The sequence below is a fragment of the Perca flavescens genome, chromosome 15 (assembly GCF_004354835.1).
Source record: "Perca flavescens isolate YP-PL-M2 chromosome 15, PFLA_1.0, whole genome shotgun sequence".
Classification (NCBI taxonomy): Eukaryota; Metazoa; Chordata; class Actinopteri; order Perciformes; family Percidae; genus Perca; species Perca flavescens.
The window spans coordinates 28,001,913-28,027,575 of record NC_041345.1 but is presented as its reverse complement, the minus strand read 5'-3'; the positions used below and the strand labels follow the sequence as shown (position 1 = coordinate 28,027,575).

General features: G+C 40.4%; 2 protein-coding genes across 2 annotated transcripts; one reads left to right on the top strand and one right to left on the bottom strand.

The window, feature by feature from the left end:
* Nucleotides 1–227: 227 nt before the first annotated feature.
* On the bottom strand, nt 228–13,186 carry LOC114570209 (uncharacterized). Its single transcript, XM_028600464.1, has 7 exons — nt 13,157–13,186; nt 11,237–11,426; nt 10,656–10,946; nt 7,010–7,333; nt 3,676–3,999; nt 815–949; nt 228–727 (listed from the first exon to the last, which is right to left on the bottom strand). Exons 1-7 carry the CDS (start codon nt 13,184–13,186, stop codon nt 228–230), a joined length of 1,794 nt encoding a protein of 597 aa, XP_028456265.1.
* Nucleotides 13,187–17,685: 4,499 nt separating this feature from the next.
* On the top strand, nt 17,686–25,437 carry LOC114570208 (uncharacterized). Its single transcript, XM_028600463.1, has 5 exons — nt 17,686–17,868; nt 23,934–24,141; nt 24,243–24,295; nt 24,377–24,442; nt 24,534–25,437. The coding sequence occupies exons 1-5, from the start codon at nt 17,686–17,688 to the stop codon at nt 24,660–24,662; spliced, it is 639 nt and encodes a 212-aa protein (XP_028456264.1). The 3' UTR covers nt 24,663–25,437.
* The last annotated feature ends 226 nt before the right edge of the window (nt 25,438–25,663 follow it).

The following is a 25,663-nucleotide window of genomic DNA, read 5'->3' as shown; positions in this document are numbered from 1 at the left end:
CTCCAGGATTTCTTGGCCTTTTTTTCAGATTTTTTCGGCCCAAAATGGCTGTGACTTGTGTTGCTGCATTTTTGCTTCATTTCACCAAATCATCAGCTGATTCAGACCAGAGCAAACTGTGTGGTGTGAAAAGGAACTGAAACAGCTGAAAAATGCTACAATGTATAATTTTTTGCCCTTGGTCTTGACCAAATTAGCCAAACTACAGAAGTAAATAATTATAATAATTAATTTTCATAGTCATTCTCATAGTCATCTTCTTCTTCTTCTTCTTCTATGTTTTCCTCTACGCTGAAATAGACATCGGTCTTCATAATACTTGCACTTGGGCCTGCTTCCTCATAATCATGATCTTCATCGCTCACTGGCTCCACATAATCATTGGTCTCCTCTTCCTCCCCTTTCCCTGCTTCCTCTTTAAGATTCTTCGTGGTGTCCATTGGATCAACATTTTCATAGTCATCTTCATCATCTTCTTCTTCTTCTCTGTTTTCCTCTACGCTGAAATAGACCTTGTTGGTCTTTATAATACTTGCCCTTGGGTCCGCTTCCTCATAATCATGATCTTCATCGCTCACTGGCTCCACATAATCATTGGTCTCCTCTTCCTCCCCTTTCCCTGCTTCCTCTTTAAGATTCTTCTTGGTGTCCATTGGCTCAACATTTTCATAGTCAGACTCGTCGTCATACTCCTTATCTACAGAATCATTCCTGACTCTGACAGCCACTGAAACACAAGCATCATGAACATCAGAAGAAATTATTTACAAGCATTTGAACTCATTGGATGAATGTGTACTGTGTGAGCACCGACATTGAGTTTGGACGAGGGCTCCAGTGTGCTTGGCTCGTCGTCTCCTCTTGCAGACCAGACAGACCACCACCAAGACTAGCAGGAGCAGCAGCAGACCCCCAGCAGCTACTGAAGAGACCAGCGGCAACAAATGCACTAGGAGAGACAAACATTCAACAGTTAATCCTATATTTTGTCAATTTTTTTACATTTGGATTAACAATGTGATATATCTACACACTAACTGCTAGCTTGTCAGAGAAGACCCTTTTTTCTTTCTGTTTGTGTTATGCTGACCCTACACCAAATGACTTTTCAAGCGTTTTCACCGTTGAGACTAAGTTCCGATATCGGAATAAAATCCTGAGAGTCTTGCTAGAGTTGGGGCGCTCCCGTTGTCTCATTCATTTGGTGTAAGGAGATCAAAAAACTCAGTCAGAGTCACTATTTTTCCCGTCTTGACATTCTCACAAAAGTTTTAAGTCTTGGTAGTGAAGTTAAATTACATGAACATAGTCAACAACCAATGGTTGAGCACTGTGCGCTCCCTCCAGCACATAACAGGAAGCAGCAAACAGCTAGAGCCAGTGATGTTTATGGTTGCTATGGCGCTAAGCTTAACCCTAAAGAGGTACATTATTTAAACTTTCTGAAGCGAGTCATCAAACGGGAGTTTTAACGGCGGATAAAGGCGGACCTCTCGGTAGTCGTGTAGTCTTATAATTTGTGACCCTGCAAGATCTTTAACATTCAATGTGAGATGATTGTCTTTAGATGTGAGATGGTGTCAGACTTTTAGACTTTTCAAAATCTGTTCAAAGTCTTCTAGTGTATGGTAGACATTACTTTTAAAACAAAGGACTTTAAAACAGGAGACGCGGTTCAAGTCCCATTTGAAAATAAAAGTAAATTGTTAATTTTCTTTTTTTTTTTTACTTTACAGAACAAACTGAGCTACGACATGTTCAGCATACCACCCAAACCACAATGTTGTTCCTAAACCTATCTAATTAGTTTTGGTGCTAAACATATCCAAACTTAAAAAAAGCCTAAAAATCTAGACGCACCCTAGCGGTAGCAAATGTAGTTTGCAGCCAGGGGGTCTAGCAACTCTCCGCTGGCTTGCGAGCTGGAAAAACCAAACTCTAGCCGGGCCAATCACATCGTGTATAGAGTGGGTGGGCGGGCTTATGGCTGCTGCTGCTGGCAAACAGCGGTCTTTCGAATCGGCTTTGGTCGCGACTCGGGAAGACTTGGAGTTAAGCTTTTCTTTGAGAAAAGAACAAAGAACGGCACTGAAGTCATTCTTAAAAAAAAGGAAGATGTGTTCTATCAACTAGCTCCGCTACCTTCTTTGTTGCTCTGCTTGGTTGTAACGCTATCCTATTGCGTGCAGTGGGAATTTGAGAGACAACCGTTTATCCCGCCCCTCGGATTGACCCATGCCATTGGTGAGTTCCCAGACCCAACATCTTGATGTGAGTCTGGCTTGTCAGGCTAAACCAAACTGTGACCATCCTTAAAACCGTGACCATTACGTTCTCTGTTTTAGATATGAGGATGGAAAATGCTCTTGTGGGTCGTATTTGAGGGTAGAAATAAATTAGTCTAGGCATTGGCCTGGTTTTGCATTGCCAGGCTTATCCCCACAGCGCTGTGGAGTAAGGTCTGGCTACACCACACATACATTCTGGTCTAGAAGAAAAAGATTAACGAAACTTCTTCAAAACATGCCATTTTCAGCATGTAGTTTGCTAACTCGATTTTTTGTTGTTTCGAATTTGTTGTTTCCCGGAGCGAAGGGAGTTTGAGAATGGCAAGACACAAAGAGTGGAAAGCGAGAGACATCTGTTGCAATGTCATGCAGTTATCCTGGAAATGTACTTCCCTTGATCCAGACTACTATAACAGTAATATGGCTGGTACATGTACAGTCATGCAGCTCATTATTTCTCTATCCGCTCTGGCTTTACTAGAAATAAGCCATATATATTTATTTCTTTTCTAACCTTTATTTATCCAGGTAAGTCGATTGAGAACAAATTCTTATTTGCAACGACGACCTGTCACATTCACACAATTACACATTCATATACAGTACAGGCCAAAAGTTTGGACACACCTTCTCATTCAATGTGTTTCTTTATTTTCATGACTATTTACATTGTAGATTCTCACTGAAGGCATCAAAACAATGAATAAACACATATGGAATTATGTACTTAACAAACAAGTGTGAAATAACTGAAAACATGTCTTATATTTTAGATTCCTCAAAGTAGCCACCCTTTGCTTTTTTTGATAACTCTGCAAACCCTTGGTGTTCTCTCAATGAGCTTCATGAGGTAGTCACCTGAAATGGTTTTCACTTCACAGGTGTGCTTTGTCAGGGTTAATTAGTGTAAGTTTTTCCCTTATTAATAAAAAAAAAGCAAAGGGTGGTTACTTAGAAGAATCTAAAATATAAGACATGTTTTCAGTTATTACACACTTTTTTTTGATGCCTGCAGTGAGAATCTACAATGTAAATAGTCATGAAAATAAAGGAAACACATTGAATGAGAAAGTGTGTCCAAACTGTTGGCCTGTACTGTATACCTGGAAGCTGCCCAGTACAACCACAGTCTGATCTGCTGGCCACTGAGCAGCTCCACTAGAGCGGTTGGGGTTAAAGGCCTTGCTCAAGGGCACCTCAGTGGTGGTAATGAGGGAGGGACAAGCACTGCTCTCTCACTTTCCCCAACCAGATTTTATCCTGTCGGCCTGGGGATTGAACCGATGATCTCCCCCCCATAAACAGGAAGTAGTCTATGTATCTTTCAAATATTGTTGAAAAAATATTGCAAAATTTAGTTCAATTATTTTGTGTTCATTCAACTTACTTTTAATGACGACACTAATAGGTGCTGTCTGTGTAGAAGTGAATGTTCGCGAGGACAGTGTGACTTCATACACACAGCTGTAGTTGCCCTGTTGTTCATACTCAGCCACCGGGAAGGAAAAGGAGGCTGACTGGTTGACTGCTGGCTCTGTGTTGGTGAGGTTTGAACCAGAGAAGATGAGATGGAAAACACCTACAGGATAATGGGAGGAAGTGGAGCAGGTGAAGACAAAGCTGAAACCCCTGGTGATCTGTGCACCTTCAGGGCCCCAGACCAGCCCTCTGTTAGGAGATGTTAGGGAGATGCTGGGCTGCTGCAGCGGCACTAAAGTAAGAGGAAAAGTACAAAAGGGACAACAGTATTAGGAGAATATCAAATTAATGAATCAACATAGCTCAACGCTGTTATTGGCTGGGGTTATATATATCCAGGTTGTGTGAAAGGGAAAGGGAATGTTTTTTGCAGCATGCTGAGAGGTTGCCCTTTTGTTTGTTTAATGTTTTTTGCCTCGGTGTAATTGTTTTTGTGTGTATTTCTCGGGGTTCAGTTTGTGCCATTTGTTTGTGTATGTTTTTGTTTTGTTAATAATCACCACGGTTTTGCACTAATCAAGTTTTCTGTCCAGCTTCCTCAAAACATTGCTTCATCAGCCTTTGCATGAGGTGGTGGTGTGACACCCGCCCAGTGATTTGTTTGAATTTGGTCAGACTGATCTCAGACAGAGCTTGTTTCAGGCAAAGGCGCTGCAGAAATGGGCAGTTTGAGAAACATAATATGTTTTTTTTAACATCAAAGCACGTAAACCTATTCTAGTAGACCCCAAGAGTACAACTATGACACTGAGAAGGAGTAGTATAGTAGGCTATCATTATGCCCCCTTATGGTTGGATAAACTTAAATGTAATATCCGCTCATAGACAAACAGCTCATGGGGCTCTGTAGCTGGCTACCAGTAACCTATTGTCGGATTAAACTTAACTACCAACTGCAGCTGATACCAGCAGCAGCTCACAGAGCTCTGTAGCCACATCAAGCGACAGCCCGCGGCCACCTAATTTCATAGGATATCATATGAATTGGTATTTTTGTACAATATCATACAAACCTGTTCATAAGAATGTGTTGGGAAACTACTGAAATATTCAAATTTGGCTTGGGCTCAGGCGTGACCAATTGGCTCCATAGCCAATAGTCGTGTAAATGTGTGGACAGTTTATTGTTTATCGTTTATTAAGGATTACCATTAGTCATCACAGTAGTGAAGACTATTCTTCCTGGGGTTCAACACATATGACCGACAGCTCATGGAGCTCTGTAGCCGGCTACCTAACCTATTGTTGGCAGTATTTTTATCATTACTTAGAATTCCTCATGGGGGCGACAGAAACTATGCACTATAGCTTTAAAGAAATCCTCCTACATATTTGACCAGATCAACTTTAAAAGACCTTAATGATGGAAAGTTATTAAAAGTTTGAACTTGGGTTTCAGCGTGACGTAGCATGGCAACTGTTTTGTTTATGTTTTGTTTTGCTATAACAAGAAGTTGTTGCAACTCAAATATACATTGTCCATTCTGCCTGAAATTGCTCATGCTTGGTAAGAGTTTAGACCTGAGGATATCTACACTACCGTTCAAAAGTTTGGGGTCACCCAAACAATTTTGTGTTTTCCATGAAAAGTCACACTTATTCACCACCATACGTTGTGAAATGAATAGAAAATAGAGTCAAGACATTGACAAGGTTAGAAATAATGATTTGTATTTGAAATAAGATTTTTTTACATCAAACTTTGCTTTCGTCAAAGAATCCTCCATTTGCAGCAATTACAGCATTGCAGACCTTTGGCATTCTAGCTGTTAATTTGTTGAGGTAATCTGGAGAAATTGCACCCCACGCTTCCAGAAGCAGCTCCCACAAGTTGGATTGGTTGGATGGGCACTTCTTGCGTACCATACGGTCAAGCTGCTCCCACAACAGCTCAATGGGGTTCAGATCTGGTGACTGCGCTGGCCACTCCATTACCGATAGAATACCAGCTGCCTGCTTCTGCTCTAAATAGTTCTTGCACAATTTGGAGGTGTGTTTAGGGTCATTGTCCTGTTGTAGGATGAAATTGGCTCCAATCAAGCGCTGTCCACTGGGTATGGCATGGCGTTGCAAAATGGAGTGATAGCCTTCCTTATTCAGAATCCCTTTTACCCTGTACAAATCTCCCACCTTACCAGCACCAAAGCAACCCCAGACCATCACATTACCTCCACCATGCTTAACAGATGGCGTCAGGCATTCTTCCAGCATCTTTTCATTTGTTCTGCGTCTCACAAACGTTCTTCTTTGTGATCCAAACACCTCAAACTTGGATTCATCCGTCCACAACACTTTTTTCCAGTCTTCCTCTGTCCAATGTCTGTGTTCTTTTGCCCATCTTAATCTTTTTCTTTTATTGGCCAGTCTCAGATATGGCTTTTTCTTTGCCACTCTGCCCTGAAGCCCAGAATCCCGCAGCAGCCTCTTCACTGTAGATGTTGACACTGGTGTTTTGCAGGTACTATTTAATGAAGATGCCAGTTGGGGACCTGTGAGGCGTCTGTTTCTCAAACTAGAGACTCTAATGTACTTATCTTCTTGCTCAGTTGTGCAACGCGGCCTCCCACTTCTTTTTCTACTCTGGTTAGAGCCTGTTTGTGCTGTCCTCTGAAGGGAGTAGTACACACCGTTGTAGGAAATCTTCAATTGAAAAAACACTGGAGTGATAGTTGCTGGAAATGGGCCTCTATACACCTATGTAGATATTGCACCAAAAACCAGACATTTGCAGCTAGAATAGTCATTTACCACATTAGCAATGTATAGAGTGTATTTCTTTAAAGTTAAGACTAGTTTAAAGTTATCTTCATTGAAAAGTACAGTGCTTTTCCTTTAAAAATAAGGACATTTCAATGTGACCCCAAACTTTTGAACGGTAGTGTACATGCCAATATATGTGATGTGATATGATATACATATTATGCATAGCATAATATATATATATATATATATATACGACCTGGAAGCTGCCCAGTACAACCACAGCCTGATCTGCTGGCCACTGAGCAGCTCCACTGGAGCGGTTGGGGTTAAAGGCCTTGCTCAAGGGCACCTCAGTGGTGGTAATGACGGAGGGACAAGCGCTGCTCTTTCACTTTCCCCAACCAGATTTTATCCTGTCGGTCTGGGGATTGAACCGATGATCTCCCCCCATATACAGGAAGTAGTCTATGTATCTTTCAAATATTGTTGATAAAACACTGCAAAATTTAATTCAATTCTTTTTTGTTCATTCAACTTACTTTTAATGACGACACTAATCGGTGCTGTCTGTGTAGAAGTGAATGTTCGCGAGGACAGCGTGACTTCATACACACAGCTGTAGTTTCCCTGTTGTTCATACTCAGCCACGGGGAAGGAAAAGGAGGCTGACTGTTTGACTGCTGGCTCTGTGTTGATGAGGTTTGAACCAGAGAAGATGAGATGGAAAACACCTCCAGGATAATGGGAGGAAGTGGAGCAGGTGAAGACAAAGCTGAAACCCCTGGTGATCTGTGCACCTTCAGGGCCCCAGACCAGCCCTCTGTTAGGAGATGTTAGGGAGATGCTGGGCTGCTGCAGCGGCACTAAAGTAAGAGGAAAAGTACAAAAGGGACAAGAGTATTAGGAGAATATCACATTAATGAATCAACATAGATCAAGATGGAAAAGGTGGGCAAAAGTTTTGACATGTTCACCCTTTATTACACAAAAATGTTTTTTCATGAGAATGGTCTCCACACCCTGCACACTGTTAATGGCTGGGGTTACACTGGGTTGGGGTTACATATATATATATATATATATATATATATATATATATATATATATATATCGGCAAGTTTGCACTTTTTTTTTTTTTTTCTGTCCAGCTTCCTCAAAACATCGTTTCAGCGGCCATTGCATGAGGTGGTGGTGTGACACCTGTCCAGTGACTTGTTTGAATTTGGTTAAAGTAGGAGAATATCAAATTAATGAATTAACATAGATCAAGATGGAAAAGGTGGGCAAAGGTTTGGCATGTCAACCCTTTATTACACATAAACGGACGGATACATATCCAGGTTGTGTGAAAGGGAGAGGGAATTTTTGTGCAGCATGCTGAGAGGTTGCGCTTTTGTTTGTTTTTTGCCTCGGTGTAATTGTTTTTTGTGTGTATTTCTCGGGGTTCAGTTTGTGCCATTTGTTTGAGCATGTTTTTGTTGTTTTGTTCATAATCACCACGGTTTTACACTTATCAAGTTTTCTGTCCAGCTTCCTCAAAACATCGTTTCATCAGCCTTTGCATGAGGTGGTGGTGTGACACCCGCCCAGTGATTTGTTTGAATTTGGTCAGACTGATCTCAGACAGAGCTTGTTTCAGGCAAAGGTGCTGCAGAAATTGGCAGTATGAGAAACATAATATGATTTTTTAACATCAAAGCATGTAAACCTATTCTAGTAGACTAGTAGACCCCAAGAGTACAACTATGACGCTGAAAAGGAGTAGTATAGTAGGCTATCTATAGGCCCCCTTATGGTTGACTAAACTTAAAGGTAATGTCCGCTCATAAGACCGACAGCTCAGGGAGCTCTGTAGCTGGCTACCAGTAACCTATTGTTGGATAAACTTAACTACCAACTGCAGCTGAAACCAGCAACAGCTCACAGAGCATCGGCCCGCGGTCGCCTAATTTCATAGGTATCATATGAATTGGTATTCATACATTTTCGTACAATATCATACAAACCTGTTCATAAGAATGTGTTGGAAGACTATTGAAATATTGAAATTTGGCTTGGGCTCAGGCGTGACCAATTGGCTCCATAGCCAATAGTCATGTGAATGTGTGGACAGTTTATTGTTTATCGTTTATTAAGGATTACCATAGGGTTAGGGGATATGATATACATATTATGCATAGCATAATATATATAAAGAACACTCCAATTTTTCCAGGTTTTTATTGAAATTCATGCAGTTCAATGTCTTATTGTACTCTGAAATGAAAGAATAGAACAAATGAACAATTAAGTTAAAAAATAAATTATGGAATCAATTTTTAAACCAAAATGTATTATACATTTTTGACTCATCAAAGTAGCCCCCTTTGGTAGATATAACAGCTGAACACACTCGTGGCATTATTTCTACAATGGAAATCAAATATTCTTCAGAAAGTTCTTCCCAACTCTGTTGCAGAAGTTCCAATAACTGTGTGGCACCTGTAGGTTGCGTTGCTTTCACTTTTCTGTCCAGTTCATCCGAAACCAGCTCAATGGGGTTTAAGTCTGGTGACTGTGCTGGCCACTCCATGTTTTTAAGCTTACCATCTTGTTCTTGTTTGCTAAGGTAGTTCTGGCATAGCTTGGACTTATGTTTTGGGTCATTATCTTGCTGTAGGATGAACCCCTGACCAACTAGGCGCATACCAGAAAGCATGCATGGCGCTACAAAATGCTGTGGTAGCCGTTTTGGTTCAGGGTGCCTTTCACTCTGTACAAATCACCGACCCTGGATCCAGCCAAACAGCCCCAGACCATCATGCTTCCTCCTCCATGTTTGACAGTTGATGTCACACACTGAGGAACCATCCTTTCGCCTACTCGACAGCGTACAAAACTCCTGCGTGAGGAACCGAAGGTTTTAAGCCTCTTTTTCTTATTCTGACGTCTTAGCAATGGCTTTCTTGCTGCAACTCGACCTATCAAACCTGCAGTTCGAAGTCTTCTCTTTACAGTTGAAACTGAGACTTAATTATTACGACCACTACTAAGCTGTGCTTGAAGCTGTTGTCCTGTGAGCCGCCTATCACACAAGCTGCTGACTCTCAGAAACTTGTCTTCTGATTCTGTTGTGGCTTTGGGTCTGCCAGACCTCTTCCTGTCAGAGTTTCCCCAGTTTCTAAGTGCCTTTTGATGGTAAAGAATACTGTACTCACTGACACCTTGACTTTCTTTGCAATTTCTCTGTAGGAAAGACCAACATTCTTAAATATTATGATGGTTTGTCTCTCTTCCATTGTTAATTTCCTTTTTCCCGCCATTATTATAGCAACACACTACTTTCTGCAGTACAATACTGTTCAAATAATGCTCACATGGGTATGGTACCACAGTGTGTTCCAACAATACTATTATACAAACAGAGGGGGTTGTAAGTAATCCAGACAAGTTGCAACACCTGTGGGAATTGGTAGCACCAACTTTCAAATCTTGATCAACCTCCTTTGCTGCAGAACAGCTTTATGTTGTTAACCCATTTCTTGTTCCCTAAAAAAGGCCATTTTGTAAAATACTGAAATGTACATTATTGTTTCAGTTTTGGGTAACCTTACTTTTTTTTTTTTTTTTTAACCTCAGGCAGTTCACCACTTACCTTTGTACCATTTCAAGCTATTCATTGGACTTGAACTGCTAAAATTTCAATAAAAAACAAAAAAAATTGGGGTGTTCTAAAACCTTTGACAGGTATGGGGCAGCTGTGGCTCAGTGGTAGAGCGGTTGCCTGCCAATCGGAATGTTGGTGGTTCGATCCTTGGCCCTGCAGTCCCATGTCAAAGTGTCCTTGGGCAAGACACTGAACCCTGAGTTGCCCCCAATGCTGTGCATCGGAGTGTAAATGTGTGTGAATGAGTATCTGATGAGCAGGTGGCACCTTGTACAGCCTCGGCCACAGTGTATGAATGTGTGTGAATGGTTCCTGTACAATGTTAAAGCACTCTGAGTAGTCGTTGAGACTAGAAAAGCGCTATATAAGAACAGTCCATTTACATTTAGTATATATATATCATTGCCTTTTCCTAAGGCACTGTACATTAACAAACTCCTTGCTATATTCCTGTATTGTTTCTTTATGTTCAGTTATTCTTGGTAATGCTATTCTGTTTTACTTGTTGTGTTATTAGATTATTTATCTATTAATCTTACCAGAAACAGAGAGTCTGACAACGTTACTTTGGGGTGAGATGAAGTCTTGACTTGGACTCCTTGTCTGATACTGACACTGGTACGATCCTTCATTGTGAAAGTCCACTTGGACAATGTTGAAGGTAGCAGAGTTGGTACGTGTTACTGTCTTTCTGGATGAGCCTGAGGAGTGCTGCAGGATGAATGTCCCTCCTAAAACCTGAGTTGAGATCAAACAAGTGATGCCAACGTCTTGACCCCAGGTAACCTCACCAACAGGATTCATGGATATGCGAGGTTTTGGGAGGCTCACTGAAAAAAATAAAATGTTAGAGTGAAAAATGTATTAACTTTAGCTGAGATATATTTTTCAGTTTTAAGATGTGATAGACTTTATTAATCCCACACTGGGGAAATTCCCTTGTTTTATAAGTTGGCTGAATTGCTTAATTAATATATTTTTTTGTTTCTTGCAGAAGTTGGATAAGAAAATTGATACCATTCACAGGTGTCTCCTCCTATAATTCTCAACAAGAAAGCCAATAACTTAACAAACAAAATGTTTAAATATCAATTTTCGGGGAACTGACTGATTTCCTTACCAGAGAGGCTGACCGAGTCACTTGAGGAGGTGAAGTGTTGACCTGCAACTGTTATCTTATACTGACACTGGTATGATCCTTCATTGTGAAAGTCCACTTGGACAATGTTGAAGGTAGCAGAGTTGGTACGCGTTTCGGTCTTTCTGGATGAGCCTGAGGAGTGCTGCAGGATGAATGTCCCTCCTAAAACCTGAGTTGAGATCAAACAAGTGATGCCAACGTCTTGACCCCAGGTAACCTCACCAACAGGATTCATGGATATGCGAGGTTTTGGGAGGCTCACTGAAAAAAATAAAATGTTAGAGTGAAAAATGTATTAACTTGAGCTGAGATATATTTTTCAGTCTTAAGATGTGATAGACTTTATTAATCCCACACTGGGGAAATTCCCTTGTTTTATAAGTTGGCTGAATTGCTTAATTAATATATTTTTTTGTTTCTTGCAGAAGTTAGATAAGAAAATTGATACCATTCACAGGTGTCTTCTCCTATAATTCTCAACAAGAAAGCCAATAACTTAACAAACAAAATGTTTAAACATCTATTTTCGGGGAACTGACTGATTTCCTTACCAGAGAGGCTGACAGAGTCACTTGAGGAGGTGAAGACTTGATCTGAAACTGTTATCTTATACTGACACTGGTATGATCCTTCGTTGTCAAAGTTGACTTCAGGTATGTTGAAGGTAGCAGAGTTGGTACTTAACGTTTGGGTCTCTCCAACTGAACTTGAAGCCTTTTTCAAAAAAAATTTTGGACTTAAAATCTGTTGAGTTTGAGTTGAGACAGAACAAGTGATGTCGACGTTCTGGCCCCAGGTAACCTTAGCAGCAGGATTCATGGAGATGCTGGGCTTAGGGAGGAGTGCTGAAACATAACAACAATATAATGAGGAGGTATAATGGGAACTCTGACTGATGGAACATCCAATAAATAGTACAGATGTAAAAGCCTTCATGGTGTTTACAGTTTTATTTTTGATTGCTTGAAAAATACTTCATTCATTCCATTTATTATACAGAACAATACTAGAACAATATATGAAAAATCATTGTGTGCATTATTACCAGAGTGTGTATTACTACCAGCTTTCACAGCTTACTACCAGAGTTTAAGCTGTGAAAGCAGTCTCATGTGAAAGGGTGCAACACAAGCCAAACACTCTCAATACAACCTGATTATATGCTTGTCTCCCTGCATATGGTGTGCATTTATTTCCCATTTAAATCAAGAGTGGGACCTCAAATGGCAAAGTACTTGTATGATGTACATAAAATGTTTCAAAATGAAAATAATTTACAACAGGATTTTCTCCTAATGTTTCTGTTTTCACTTTTGTTTGTGATGTATTTTTTATCCACAGCATTGCTCTATGGATGGCAATAGGCCCTTATCTCACAGCAAGAATTTTGACATTTTCATTGAAGGGCAAGTAGGTGTAATTAATAACATTAAATATGGCCCTACCATTTACGTTGGCCATGGCCCAATCACAGACTTTTCCCCAGATGTTGTTTATTTCAACTCTTCCAGAGCACAGAGTAGACCCAGCCAATCTGAGACCTAGGCAGAGAACACAGAAGACAAACCATTGCTGGGGGGTGGTGGTCTTCATTTAGTCATGACAGAAACCATCTTTGTTAAACACATTTGTCAAAAGTTATGACAAATTTACATGCATTACATTCCTTACAAGACTGTGAGTATAATATTGATCAAGCACTTGATACACTGCTTCACTTCCATTACAGTTTAAGTAACAGTTTCTGGGGTGGTAGCAACATTTCATACTTGCTCTGCTTTCTAATTCTAAAAGTATGCTGTGGTTACCAGCTCTTTTCCATTGCTGCATCTGAGTGACAGAGCTGACTATAGAAAAGGATACATTTATTCAAAACATTTTATCAAAAATCTTTCTCACCTGAACAGACAACACCTGCATCCTCTCCATGTCCACAGTTGTGTGTCCCAAATCCTCTGTGCTTACACTGAGTTAGAGACCTCTCATTTCCTGTACAGGCCACATCATCAAGCCAAATTTGTCCGGTTCCTTCACCAAAGTCGGCTGATGAAGGAGGGGCACTCAGTGCCGTATTACAGCCCAACTCTCTACACACCACCTTAGCATCATCTGAGTCCCAATCATCATCACAGACTGTTCCCCAGATGTTATTGTAATAGATTTCAACTCTTCCAGAGCACCGAGTGGACCCAGACCCAGCTAATCTGATCTGACCATCTGTCAGACACAAGATAAGAAATTACATACAATATTTAAGTATTTTGCAAAAACTGAAAACTAAAAGGATTGTATGCATTACACCACAGACATGACTGACCTGTAGCAGGTGTAGTTGAACTCAAGAGGAAATAGACTATAGAGAGAAAGAGAAAAAAATGGTAAGGCTCATAAATTCAACAAGCTTTAAGACATAAATAAAGTTTGCGGAAGGTTGGGGTTCTGAGCCGCCATTTTGAATAGTGGGCGTAACACTTCGGTGATGCAACACTGGTCCCTCCCGCCATGGAGACCGGACTCTTGATTTGCGCCTCCTGCTGCTACGGAGTTAGCAGTGGTGTTTGCTAGGTGTGCTAATTAGCATTTGCTAGTGACCGGTAGCCCTTAGCCACTAATCGTAGGCTCTAACTCACTCCGTTGTAAGATACATTCATATATCAAATATTTTCCTGTTTAAGAAACAGTTAGGGTTAGGGGTAATGGCATTTGTAGGAACATTTTAATACTTTTTTTCTTATTTAACTCATCAATATTTTTACTTTATCTTCAACTTACTCATGCGCACACATAGGCTCTGCAATCATGTGCAACAAAATAAAACATGCAAGAATATAATCCCCCCTTTCAGTACCATAGATAGTAGCACTTATCCAGGCCAGCCAAAACACTTATTTATGAAATAGCACAATGTGGTGTAAACATAAAATAGGCTACAGTGAAGGCATATGCGTAATACTACGAAAACGGAATTCAGTCATTTTTTTCTGCTTTCCTGTGGAAGGGTCGCCACTCCTACCCACATCTATGCAAATTTCCAGGCATAGGCAAAAATTTAAATAGGCTATATAATCCATTTCTTAACTGCTAATTAACTTGCTAGTCCTAACTTTGAACCAGCAAGTTGAGTTTTAAGCTCCTCTTTTTTCCTGCATGTGGAGCGCTACATACTGACACTTCAATCTATATCGATGATGACCGCAGACAGTAGAGGATCAGAAGTAAGTAGCTGCAGCTTCACCAAAATGAAAACAGAAAAACAGAAATATTTTGCTTCAAACATTTACTGTGCGGAGAGCCCTCTGGCATTTACTCGCCAAACGGAAAATTTACCCACATTTGGCGACTGGCGAATTTTAATTTCGGACCCTGCTTACATCCCGTACACAGACAGCCAGTAAAACACTTTCAATAAACTTATTCACTTACGTTACAGTATCGTTTCTGACATTTTAGCAACATTTCACACTTGTTCTACTTTCCAATTGTAAAATCATGCTGTGGTTACCAGCTCTTTTTCATCGCTGCATCTGAACAGCTCTTACACAAATCCAAAGCCACAACTTAGTGACAGAGCTGTCTATAGAAAATGGTGCATTTATTTAAAACACTTTATCCAAAAGTTTGCTCACCTAGACAACTAGCACCCTCACTATGTTTACAGTTGTATGTCCCAAGAGACCTCTCACTTCCTGCCACATTATCAAGCGAGATTTGTGTGGTTCCTTTACCAAAGAAAGCTGAATGAGTGGCACTCAGTGCCGTACCACAGCCCAACTCTCTGCACACCACCTTAGCATAGTTTAAGTCCCAGTTGTCATCACATACTGTTCCCCAGACATTGTTGTAATAGATTTAAACTCTTCCAGAGCACCACGTTGACCCAGCTAATCTGATCTGACCATCTGTCAGACACATAAGACATAATATACAATATTTAAGTATTTTACAAAAGAAATAACTGAAAAACTAAGAATTGTATCTATCACACCGTAGAATTGACAGACCTGCAGCAGATGATGTTAAAGTCAAGAGAAAACAGACTATAGAGAGAAGAGAAATAAATGACAAGGCTCATTTTATTGAACAAGCTGAAAAGTGCAGAGATAAAAGAAGGTTACTGATCCGGCAAGGCGTTGGCAGTTACACAGCTCAGACCCAGCGTAGAGTAGCTACAGCCGCTGCCAATTTGGATTTAATCCAGTAAAGAAACTATCAAAACATAGACCGACCAAAGTTCTTCTCTTTGTCTACCAATGATTATGTTTCTCATTAAACTGAATGTGAATATTCTGAAGATCAGATACAGTTTCTACGCAAGAGGATTAGGGCCACATGGAAACTATTTATCCTGAGTTCTGACTTAGAACTTAAATAAATGGTTTCTATGTGGCCCTAATCCTTTTATGTAAGTTTTAGAGCAACTAAACTCAATTTCACATTACATATTTCACAAGTTTAAAGTTTATTGGAATTCCATTTCAAATTATGACATTCAGTTTAAATCTTTCAAAGCAGTTATTCAAGTTAACCAATTCAAACGTAAATGATTCAAATTCAGTTTCTAGTGAAATATATTTCTGCCCGCTCAATAGTTTTAAAGGGAGGAACTTACGTGCACTAACATGCACGCATGGTCAACACACACAAAAGGAATGTGAATTAATTCTCTGCACAGGACACCGCTATATCTTTTTATAGCAAATAGCTGTTTACTGCTATTTAAAGAGTAGGACCTTCATACAGAAAAATGTAAGTGTTAAGAGACTTCATTCCTATACAATACAGCTGCTATACTGTACAAAAAAGCTGCTTTCCAAATCATGTTTTGGAATATTTGTCTTACCCATGGCCAAATGGTGAAGGTTTCTCTGTTGTTTGCTCCCCATGGCTGACACTAAGGCTGCTCTGTATCATTTATGAGTGATAGAACAGATGACAGAAAACTGAACATAATATTGCGATTCACAGACGGCTGCACAATGCTAGTCCTTCCGGGAACACTTCCTCTTTTTAAAGTTTTTTTCAGCTAAAATTACAGAGTACTGAATCACTGTAGCTCTAAACCATGCAAAGTACAAAAGCTGCAGCACCAAAGCAACTCATCAATCACTACTACTGCCTCTTAAAATTGTGGATTACTGTAAAAGAAAATTCATTTGCATATCATTTGCAAGGATTAAAGGGCCGTCCACACCAAGAACGATAACTATAAAGATAACTATAAACAAATTGTAAATTCAGACCATTAACAATAGCTAGCTAGCTAACTGTTGAATGTTGCTCTCAATTATTGATTGTTCATTTGTGTTTTCATTTAGTGTTGAGCAAACTTCATTTGTGATTTAATTTGTGATGAACATCACGAGCCACCTGTCTGTGGCCGTGGTTAATAAAAGTCCACCTGCACGCAGCTGATTGCAATTGCAGTGTGAGTGCCATGAGAAGCAGCAGAACGTCTCTCGTCTCTTCCTTTTTCCTCCATGTTCAGTGCTAAGTAAATGGGGTTCACAACGAGTAGCCACTGTAACATGCTGCTCTGCCAACAGGTTATGGGCCCAGAGAAACCCAGAGACAGTTTTAGAGCATGTTCCCACTGGTGTACCGGTGATGATTAGCATGCTGTTAGCACCATGAGTGGATGGGCTGCAGATACGAGCCACGACAGTAGCCGCTGGTCGCAGCTCCTGCTTGATGGAGATGAAAAGAGTTATGAGTCGCAAAATTCTTGGGCCACCTTTGTTTGGAAGGGTTAAAGGACACTATTTTAACAGAGCCCACTACTGAAGATGCAGATGAGCTGCAAGAGGATGAGAGAAAGAATGCTGAGGCCTATGCTGAACTCGTTCAGTTTCTGGATGACAAAAGTTTGTCGCTGGTGATGCATGAGGCCACCCTAGAGATTTTAAGAGACTACTATCAAGGTAAAGGAAAGCCACGCATCATAAGCCTCTATACCGAACTGACTTCACTTGTGAAGTCAGACAGTGAAAGTGTGACGGAGTACGTGATCCGGGCAGAGACCGCAATCACAGCGCTAAGAAATGCCGGTGAGACATTAAATGACGGACTATTTGTAGCGATGGTTTTGAAAGGTTTGCCAGAGTCCTTTTAAACCATTCGCGATCCATGTCACACAACGTGATGAGACGATGTCTTTTGCTGAATTTAAAACAAAGTTACGCAGCTACGAGGACACAGAGAAGATGCGCGCCGCAGCAGCAGATGATAACGTGATGAAGGTGCGGCGGCAGAGAGCGAGACCCGGCGATACAGGTGACCGGGGAGCTGAGAGGGCCTAAAGGGACACCTGGCGTAAGCTATGGTGCAGTCACTGCAAGAGCACCGCTCACTGGGACACGACCTGCAGACGGGAACAGCGCCGGAATCAAGACAACGCACGTAAGGTCTCCGGGGAGACAGATGACCAGAACATGGAGTATGCCTTCAGAGTGAGTGAGGGGGCAGCACGAGTCGACGTGAGCGGCCTGATGGTTGACTGCGGGGCAACCTCGCACATTGTCACAGACCTCGCAAAGTTTAAGAGGTTCGAGACACAGTGGCGAACGGCACGCGGTGCATGGGTGTGGCAGAGCGCCGAGGCGATGCAGCAGTCCGTCTGATAGACAGCAAAGGAAGACACCTGAATGCAACGCTGAGACAGGCGCTGTATATCCCATCCTTCTGACAAGACATTTTATCTGTGACAGCAGCTACTGCCTGCGGCGCGACCGTGATCTTCAAGAAAGGGAAGGATGTTCTGATCCACAAAGACGGTACCAAGTTCCATATTCACCTACATGATAGACTATATTATTTGCACACAGAAAAATAATGGTGATGACGATGAATGTGACGATAAATGCAAGGGTTGTCATGATATGCAGACATGGCATGAGATACTGGGGCACTGTAATTACGATGACATTCAGAAGTTATCGCTGGTGATGCGTGAGGCCGCCGATGACAGGCGGGCAGCCCTAGAGATTTTAAGAGACTACTATCAAGGTAAAGGAAAGCCACGCATCATAAGCCTCTATACAGCGATTATTGTGGATGGTATGAAAATTAAAAGTTTGAAGTGTGAAGTGTGCACTCAGGGGAAGTATTACCAGACCAGAAATAGAGACCCTGATGTGAGAGCTAAAACCTCTCTAGAGCTATTACACACAGACTTGGTAGGACCAGTTCACCCAGAGTCTAGAGATGGGTACAGATATGCACTTTCATTTACTGATGATTTTTCCAGTACAGTGTTTGTGTATTTCTTAAAGAAAAAAAGTGACACAGTCCTAGCTACAGAGAAGTTTCTAGCTGACACAGCCCCTTATGGCAAGGTGAAATGCATCAGATCTGATAATGGTACTGAATTCACAGGAAAAGGGTACCAGACATTGCTCATTAAAAATGCCATCAGACATCAAACATCAGCACCCTACTCTCCTCACCAAAATGGGACTGCTGAGCGCAATTGTCGCACACTATTTGACATGGCAAGGTGTATGCTAATCGAAAGTGGTTTGCCAAAACAACTGTGGACTTATGCAGTCCAGACTGCTGCAGTGGTTAGAAATAAGTGTTTTAATAAATGCACAAGGCAGACACCAATCCAAATGACAGGAAGACGGCCCAACTTTTCAAGAATGCAAAGGTTTGGATCGGAGTGTTTTGTTTACAAACGAGACAAGCGAAAACTTGATCCAAGGTGTGAAAAGTGTGTTTTTATCGGGTATGACAAAAACAGTCCAGCATACATTGTCTACTTTCCTGTCAGTAAGAAAGTGCAGAAGCACAGACTGGTAAAGTTTGTAGCCAAGTCAGGTGTAGAACGACTGGTATTGCAGTAGAACATGAACTTGAAGGGAGCCACCACCAACCACAGACAGTTGAGGTCAATTGTGAGCCTGGGTCTAGCCAATGGAGAAGGGAGAGGAGAAGGCCAGACAGATATAGAGTGCAACGTGTCTAAATGTACGTCTGAGGAGGAGGCTGATCAAGTCCAGAGTAACATAGATTACTGCTATCGAGTGACGTGTAACATACCTGTTTCATTTACAGAAGCTGTAACCTCAGATAAGTCAAGAGAGTGGGTCAGAGCAATGGATGAGGAAATGCATTCACTTAGAGAGAACAACACATTTACCCTGACAGACTTGCCTGGGTAAGAAAGCAGTCGGGGGTAGATGGGTGTACGCTATTAAACCCAATGTTGATGGATCTGAGAAGTACAAGGCTCGATATGTTGCAAAGGGGTACAGTCAGACGATAGGTGTGGATTATGAGGAGACATTTTCTCCTACCGCTAACATGACTAGTGTCAGAGTTTTAATGCAGAATGCAGCACAGGAAAACCTGATTTTACACCAAATGGATGTGAAGACTATTTAAATGCACCCATTGACTGTGAGATTTACATGTAACAGCCTGAAGAGTACAAGTTAAAATATTCACACAGACAGAGAGTTGGTGTGCAAGCTAGAGAGGTCATTATATGGGCTAAAACAATTAAAACAGAACAGACACAGGCTAAAACAGAAATTGGAAGTTGTTACATGAGTATCTAACACAAAACAAGTACCTACAAAACCAGGCTGACCACTGTGTTTACACAACGCAAGGAGAACATGAGAAGGTGATCATAGTGATTTGGGTTGATCACTTAATAATTGCTGCAAGTGACGAAAAAGCTATGAGTGTTACGAAGGACATGCTTACAGCAATGTTTAAAATGAAGGACTTGGGCAAAGTAAGATTCTTTCGGGGCATCAATTTTAACCAGAGTGACGACTGTGTAACAATGTCACAAGCAAAGTATGTTGGGAAAATCCTAGAAAGGTTTAACATGCAAGATTGTGAACAAAAACTGAACTACACAGATGATGCTGCATTGATGAGTGATATTACAAGATACAGAGAGGCAGTTGGTAGTCTGATTTATTTGACTGTCTGTACAAGACCAGATTTGAGTTTTGTTGTAAGCAAAATGTCACAGTATTTTACTGAACCTACTGAACAGCACTTTAATACAGTTAAACATGTGTTGAGGTATCTAAGAGGCACAAGGGATAAGGAGTTGTGTTACAGGAAATGTGATGAGAACCTGTAATACACAACAATTTGATGCTTCACTTATTTATACTTTTACTTTGTACATGATTTGTGCAGTTTTAAAGTCAACAATAATGTAAAATGTTAGTGCTTTTAGTTTGAGGAAAGGTGGATTAGTTGGTGCTCTACACTGTAATAAATTTCATGTTAGTTTAACTTGCAAGTTCCCCTGCTGCCTTGAAAAAGTTCACTCAACTTGAAGACTGCCTTTGTTTCAACTTAGAAATTAAAGTCAATGAGGTTGATGTAACTACAGTGTTCTAGTTTTGTTAAAGTTGTTCTTTTAGTTGATTTAACTTTTTATTACTTGGTTTAACTTCATACTTTAAGTATAAACAAATAATTTATTTTCTTTAATAATGCAAGAAACCTTCCTTGCCTAGTATAACAGACATACTTTTCTGCTTTATTTCAACTTACAGTTTCACGTTAAAACAACATAACCACATTTATAGCAGAGATACCGTGGGTGCTTGGGTGGGGCCACCCCAGGGCCCCCATGCAAAATAGCAGCCTCTCTACTGATCTTGCATCACTTGACATAAAATGGCCGCTAGGGACGTGACACGCCGCAGATTAATGGCTGAAGGAAGCCTATTACTGCTCAACGTCTAACACCGTAATACTCCACCTCTTCTTATCAAACGTAACAGTCACTTAACTCATGGTTACAAATGTAAACCAGCACAACAATGACAATTACCAGGCAACAAAACATTACATTCTAAACACACATTTAATAAACGGAATTCATAAAGTTACATTTGTATTTCGAACAAACTGCAAACTTTTAAGCAAATTTTAACACAACTCTATTTACCGCCTTGCATCATGGGAATTGGCCATCCAATGAACCAGTTGCAGTCCTGACTGCAATTGGTTGATAACTTAACTTACATACCTTAGTTCAATCAACACATACATTTTTTTAAAGAGTCAACCCAACGAATAAATGTAAGTTTATCTTTCAAAAACTCATGAAGTTGAGTTCAAAATCCTTGTATAAGCTTGTTCAGTTAAAAATAAGAAATAAGTGGACATAACTAAATGGGTCTGTAATATTTTACAGTGTATAAGGGGTTTTACAGTATTTACAATTGTTAAGTAATGTAACACTAAGTAATGTATCGCAGTATGAAGGAACAATACAGCATGTACAATGAGCATTGGTTTAATAGGTATTTGGTTTTATACAGTATTGCAATTGATTTGGATATTTTGGCCTTAATATGATGTATATGTGGCTTCCAACATAATTTTTCATCGATTATTACTCCCAGAAAGTTCTTTTTCCTTTTTTTATTTCAATGCCATTTATCATAAGTTTTTTTGTGTAAATTTGTTGCACGATTCACAAAAAATATAAATTTTGTTTTACTTAAAGTGATGGTTCGGAGTCATTTCACTCTAGGGTCCTTTGCACCATGACCTTGAGCCAAACACCTCCCGAGAAGCTTTTTTTACCTGGGTCAAACATTATGAGAGTTAGCGTAGAGTAGCGTTATCAGCTGAATAGCTTATTAGCCCAGGGGCTAATGGACCCACGTTTGTATCTCGTAAATGACCCCACTAATAATGCCCGAAATGATACCAAACTTCTACACTAGTACATATAGGTTATGTACTCATAAAACGATGGATTGGAAACTTTGTAAGTACACCAGAAGTTTATGAACACTTGCCTGTTGGCTTCTGCTCTCTGCTGTTGTTGCTGCTGCCAGCAGTAAGACGAGTGCTTAGGGCCGTCTACAAATTACACCGAAAAGAGATGCAACAAAAAAAATGTATTTAACTTTTTTTTTAAAGTAAGTGCTGTAGTATAACTAGCAGGAGACAAGTAATAACTGAGATAAGTTTGGAGACATTACCTTATTTAATCATTAAATTAATAAATATTTTTATTTTATTTCTCAGCTAAACCTGGACCACAACTCCAACTAAAAAAATCATTAAATTAATTTGCAGCTAAGGTCATATCCTTAATCGCTGATATGTTTTAGTCACAAAATAGTCTCCTGTTTTGCCTTTTTTATTCTTGAAAATGTCATTCAACACCTTCCAGGTGTTTCTTATGTTGCTTCTGTTGTCCTCAGGTAGTTTACTGTAATTCTTTTATTGCTTCTCATGATTCTGGTCAGCTTATTTTTGTATATCTTACATTTGTTTTCTGCTCTGTTCTGTTCTTTAAAAATTATTTATATGCTACATTTTTCTTCTGTTTTACTTCTTTCTTTACCAGAGCACTTTTTTTCCATGAAGAGATGTTACAACAGTGAAAAATGAATCGTAGGCTTTATTCACATTTTCTACGTACACGTTGCTCCAGTCTTATTTCATTAAATCCTCCTTGAATGTTTTGATGTTTTCTTGGGTTCTGTGTCTGGTCATGGTGTATAATCTTTTTTTCCTGGTCTCAGTGTAGCTATTTATTTTTGCAAAAACTGGCAGATCATCACTGACGTCCTTTATGATTAGTCCACTTTCAACTTTATAGTCAATGACGTTGGTAAATATATTGTTGCGGTTATGGACATTTCAGTTACTAGTTTGTATATTTCTGTTGCTGTTTAGTGTATTTATTCTGTATTTTTCTGTTCCCTGCTTTGTATATTTATCCTGTTTTGTGTATTCTGTGGACTGTGTTTTTTGTTGTGTATATTTCTGTTCCCTGTTTGAATTGTGTATTTATGTTTCCTGTTTTATTTTGATAGTCCTGGTTTTCTGTCTTGTCTTGTACGGTTTTACTTCCTGTGTTTTCCCGCCTTTGTTGATTATCCTGTCTCTCCTAATGTATTTTGCCTGTTGTGTCACCTGCCCCTCGTTACCTCATTACCCAGTGTATTTAGCCCTTGTGTTTCCCTTGTCTCTTGTCAGATCGTTTTGCGTCCTAGCCCTACTGGTCCATGTCAGTTTGTGTGTCTGCGTCAGCTCCTGTTAGTTTCCGTTTTTTTGTACTTGCTTGGTTTTTTGGATTTTTCTGGAATTTGTATTTGTGCTTGTTGAAGACTCAGGGGCCTGTTTCACAAAAGCAGAATATCTAAATCCAGGATAACTGATAAAGCGAGGCTTGACCTAGTCTAATCTGTGAATCCTGGCTTGGTGCGTTTCACGAAGGCCAAGCCAGGCTGAGGAGGAGCGACTAAGTCGAGCCAGGCTGAACTAATTCAGATAGATGCGCGTCCACGGCTTTCCTCAAAAGACCGCGAGGTCGATCACAGATTTACTGGTGCCAAAATGGAGAAGACACGTTGTGCATACTTTACACTGAATGAGCAGCAGATTCTAATGGAGACATATGAGGAAGTCGAAGACATAATTAATAAAAAAGGCAACACGGCCGCTGTCATAAAACAGCGAGAAAAAGCGTGGCAAACCATTGCGGACCGCCTGAATGCGTAAGTAAGCCTATTGCCCCAAAAATATATATTTACTGCACTGAAACAGTTAGGCTGTATTAACACCATTCATTTAGTTAATCTTTATTTGCAGAGATTAACAGTTGTACATCACATCATCCTTAAAAGTCAGCAACGAAAGTTAATTGGCTTGTCAATGTAGCATGAAGATTAAATAGAGTATAGGCCTACGCCTTTTTACTGATTTTAGCAGTAAAAAAAGGACACATAGGTCTGGCACGGGGGGTGGCCCAGCTACCCCAGAATTTACCCCAGCAGAGGAGGTGGCCCTTGACCTGAACAAAGGGAGGCCTATAATTGAAGGAATCCAGGGTGGGACCTGCACCGACTCTGTTTCACCCAAAGAAAGCGCCCACTTCATACAAGGTAGGCTACATTATTCCTATACTGTAGTAGCCTGAATATGAAACATAATAAACCATTTAGCCTATAAGATATCATGTGGACTGTCTGACATTGTCTTGCAGTGTCTGGCAATACTATCACTCTTCTGGAGCCCCTTTATGATGACCTAGATCCGGTGAGTATTAATTCTTAATGGCCCCCAAGGCCCGGCCCCTGTCAAACCTTTGTCAATACAATTCTGTGGAATCTGGTATAGGGTGAAGGCACATCTGCTGCACAAGACGAGGAGGAAACAATTTCAGTGGATTCAAGAAGACAGGAGGTACAGTATCATGTCACTCTTGTGGAAATACTTATTTAGTACATAATGGATTATAGTGATGTGGTGCTCATAGCAAATATATTTTTAATAGGACCCAGACACTGTGCAGGCCGACACTCAGCCTGCCAACATTGTAAGTATTACCCTGAAGAACAAATTCACACCATGCACAATTCCTGCTGTATTTAAGAAAGTCTCACAGCAGCCAAGTCATAACTGATATGTGTTTTACAGAGTTCCCAAACAGTCAGGTCCCTGTACACAACACACCTACAGAAACAAATAGATTTGGCAGAGATAAAAATTCAATTAAAGAAACGAAAAATGCAGGAAATGGACCTCGATATGCAAATCAAAAGACAAACCTTGAGGAAACTGGATTTGGAAATCAAGAAACTAGAGAGAGAAGTAAATGATCATTTAAATGCATACTTTAAGAATGACAGCAACACAATGTATTAATCTTTTTTTGTTCTTTTCCCAAGCTCGCAGCAGACAAGTGAGACATCTAAAAAATGAAAAGGTCAAAAAACATTGTGGTGTCTTTTCCTTGGTATATAGAACTATACAATTATACCAAAAACAAATGTCCACTTCAAAAGCCAAATGAAACATACATAACTCAGGAATCAAAAGTAATTGGCAACGTATTGGTCTCTGACCAGCCTGCCATTGACATTGTCTGGGAATATTGCTTCATTGTCCCAGTCCATATCCAAGGCTACTCTGGGAGCCCTTTCCTTTCTCAGGCAGGCGATGTTGTGCAGGACAGTGCAGGCAACCGTGATGTCACAGGCCCTCTCTGGGGTGACTCTTAGGTGGTGAAGGCACTGGAAACGGGACTTCAAAAGGCCAAATGCCATCTCGATGCGGGCCCTTGATCTTGCATGGGCAAAATTATAGGTGAGCTGTCCTGCTGTCTGGGGGTCTGCAAATTGAGTCAGAAGAAATGGCTGACATGCATAGCCCTTGTCACCAAGCAAAACACCAGCATATTCCCCTGAGAACACAACATGTAATAGTTAGAACAAGAAGTATAGTGAAACTGTTGACACTATCATGATGTTCAAGGTGCTTATCAATAAAATGACAAGGGCTTGCCTTGTGAAAGTCGCTGGAAAATTGTAGAGCCCCTAAAGACTCTGGAGTCATGGACCGAGCCAGGCCACTTCGCCTCTACATTGCTGAAAGTGCAGTCAGCATCACAGATCATCTGAAACA

Coding starts and splice junctions, on each gene's coding strand:
- LOC114570209 (XM_028600464.1), bottom strand. CDS start 13,186: ATGGAGAGGATGCAGGTGTTGTCTGTTCAG. Junction 11,427..13,156: donor TGCAGGTGTTGTCTGTTCAG/GTGAGAAAGATT, acceptor ATCTCAACTCAG/GTTTTAGGAGGGACATTCAT. Junction 4,000..7,009: donor GATTAGTGTCGTCATTAAAA/GTAAGTTGAATG, acceptor CTCTTACTTTAG/TGCCGCTGCAGCAGCCCAGC.
- LOC114570208 (XM_028600463.1), top strand. CDS start 17,686: ATGGAGTATGCCTTCAGAGTGAGTGAGGGGGCAGCACGAGTCGACGTG. Junction 24,142..24,242: donor AAGCGCCCACTTCATACAAG/GTAGGCTACATT, acceptor ATTGTCTTGCAG/TGTCTGGCAATACTATCACT. Junction 24,443..24,533: donor TGGATTCAAGAAGACAGGAG/GTACAGTATCAT, acceptor TATTTTTAATAG/GACCCAGACACTGTGCAGGC.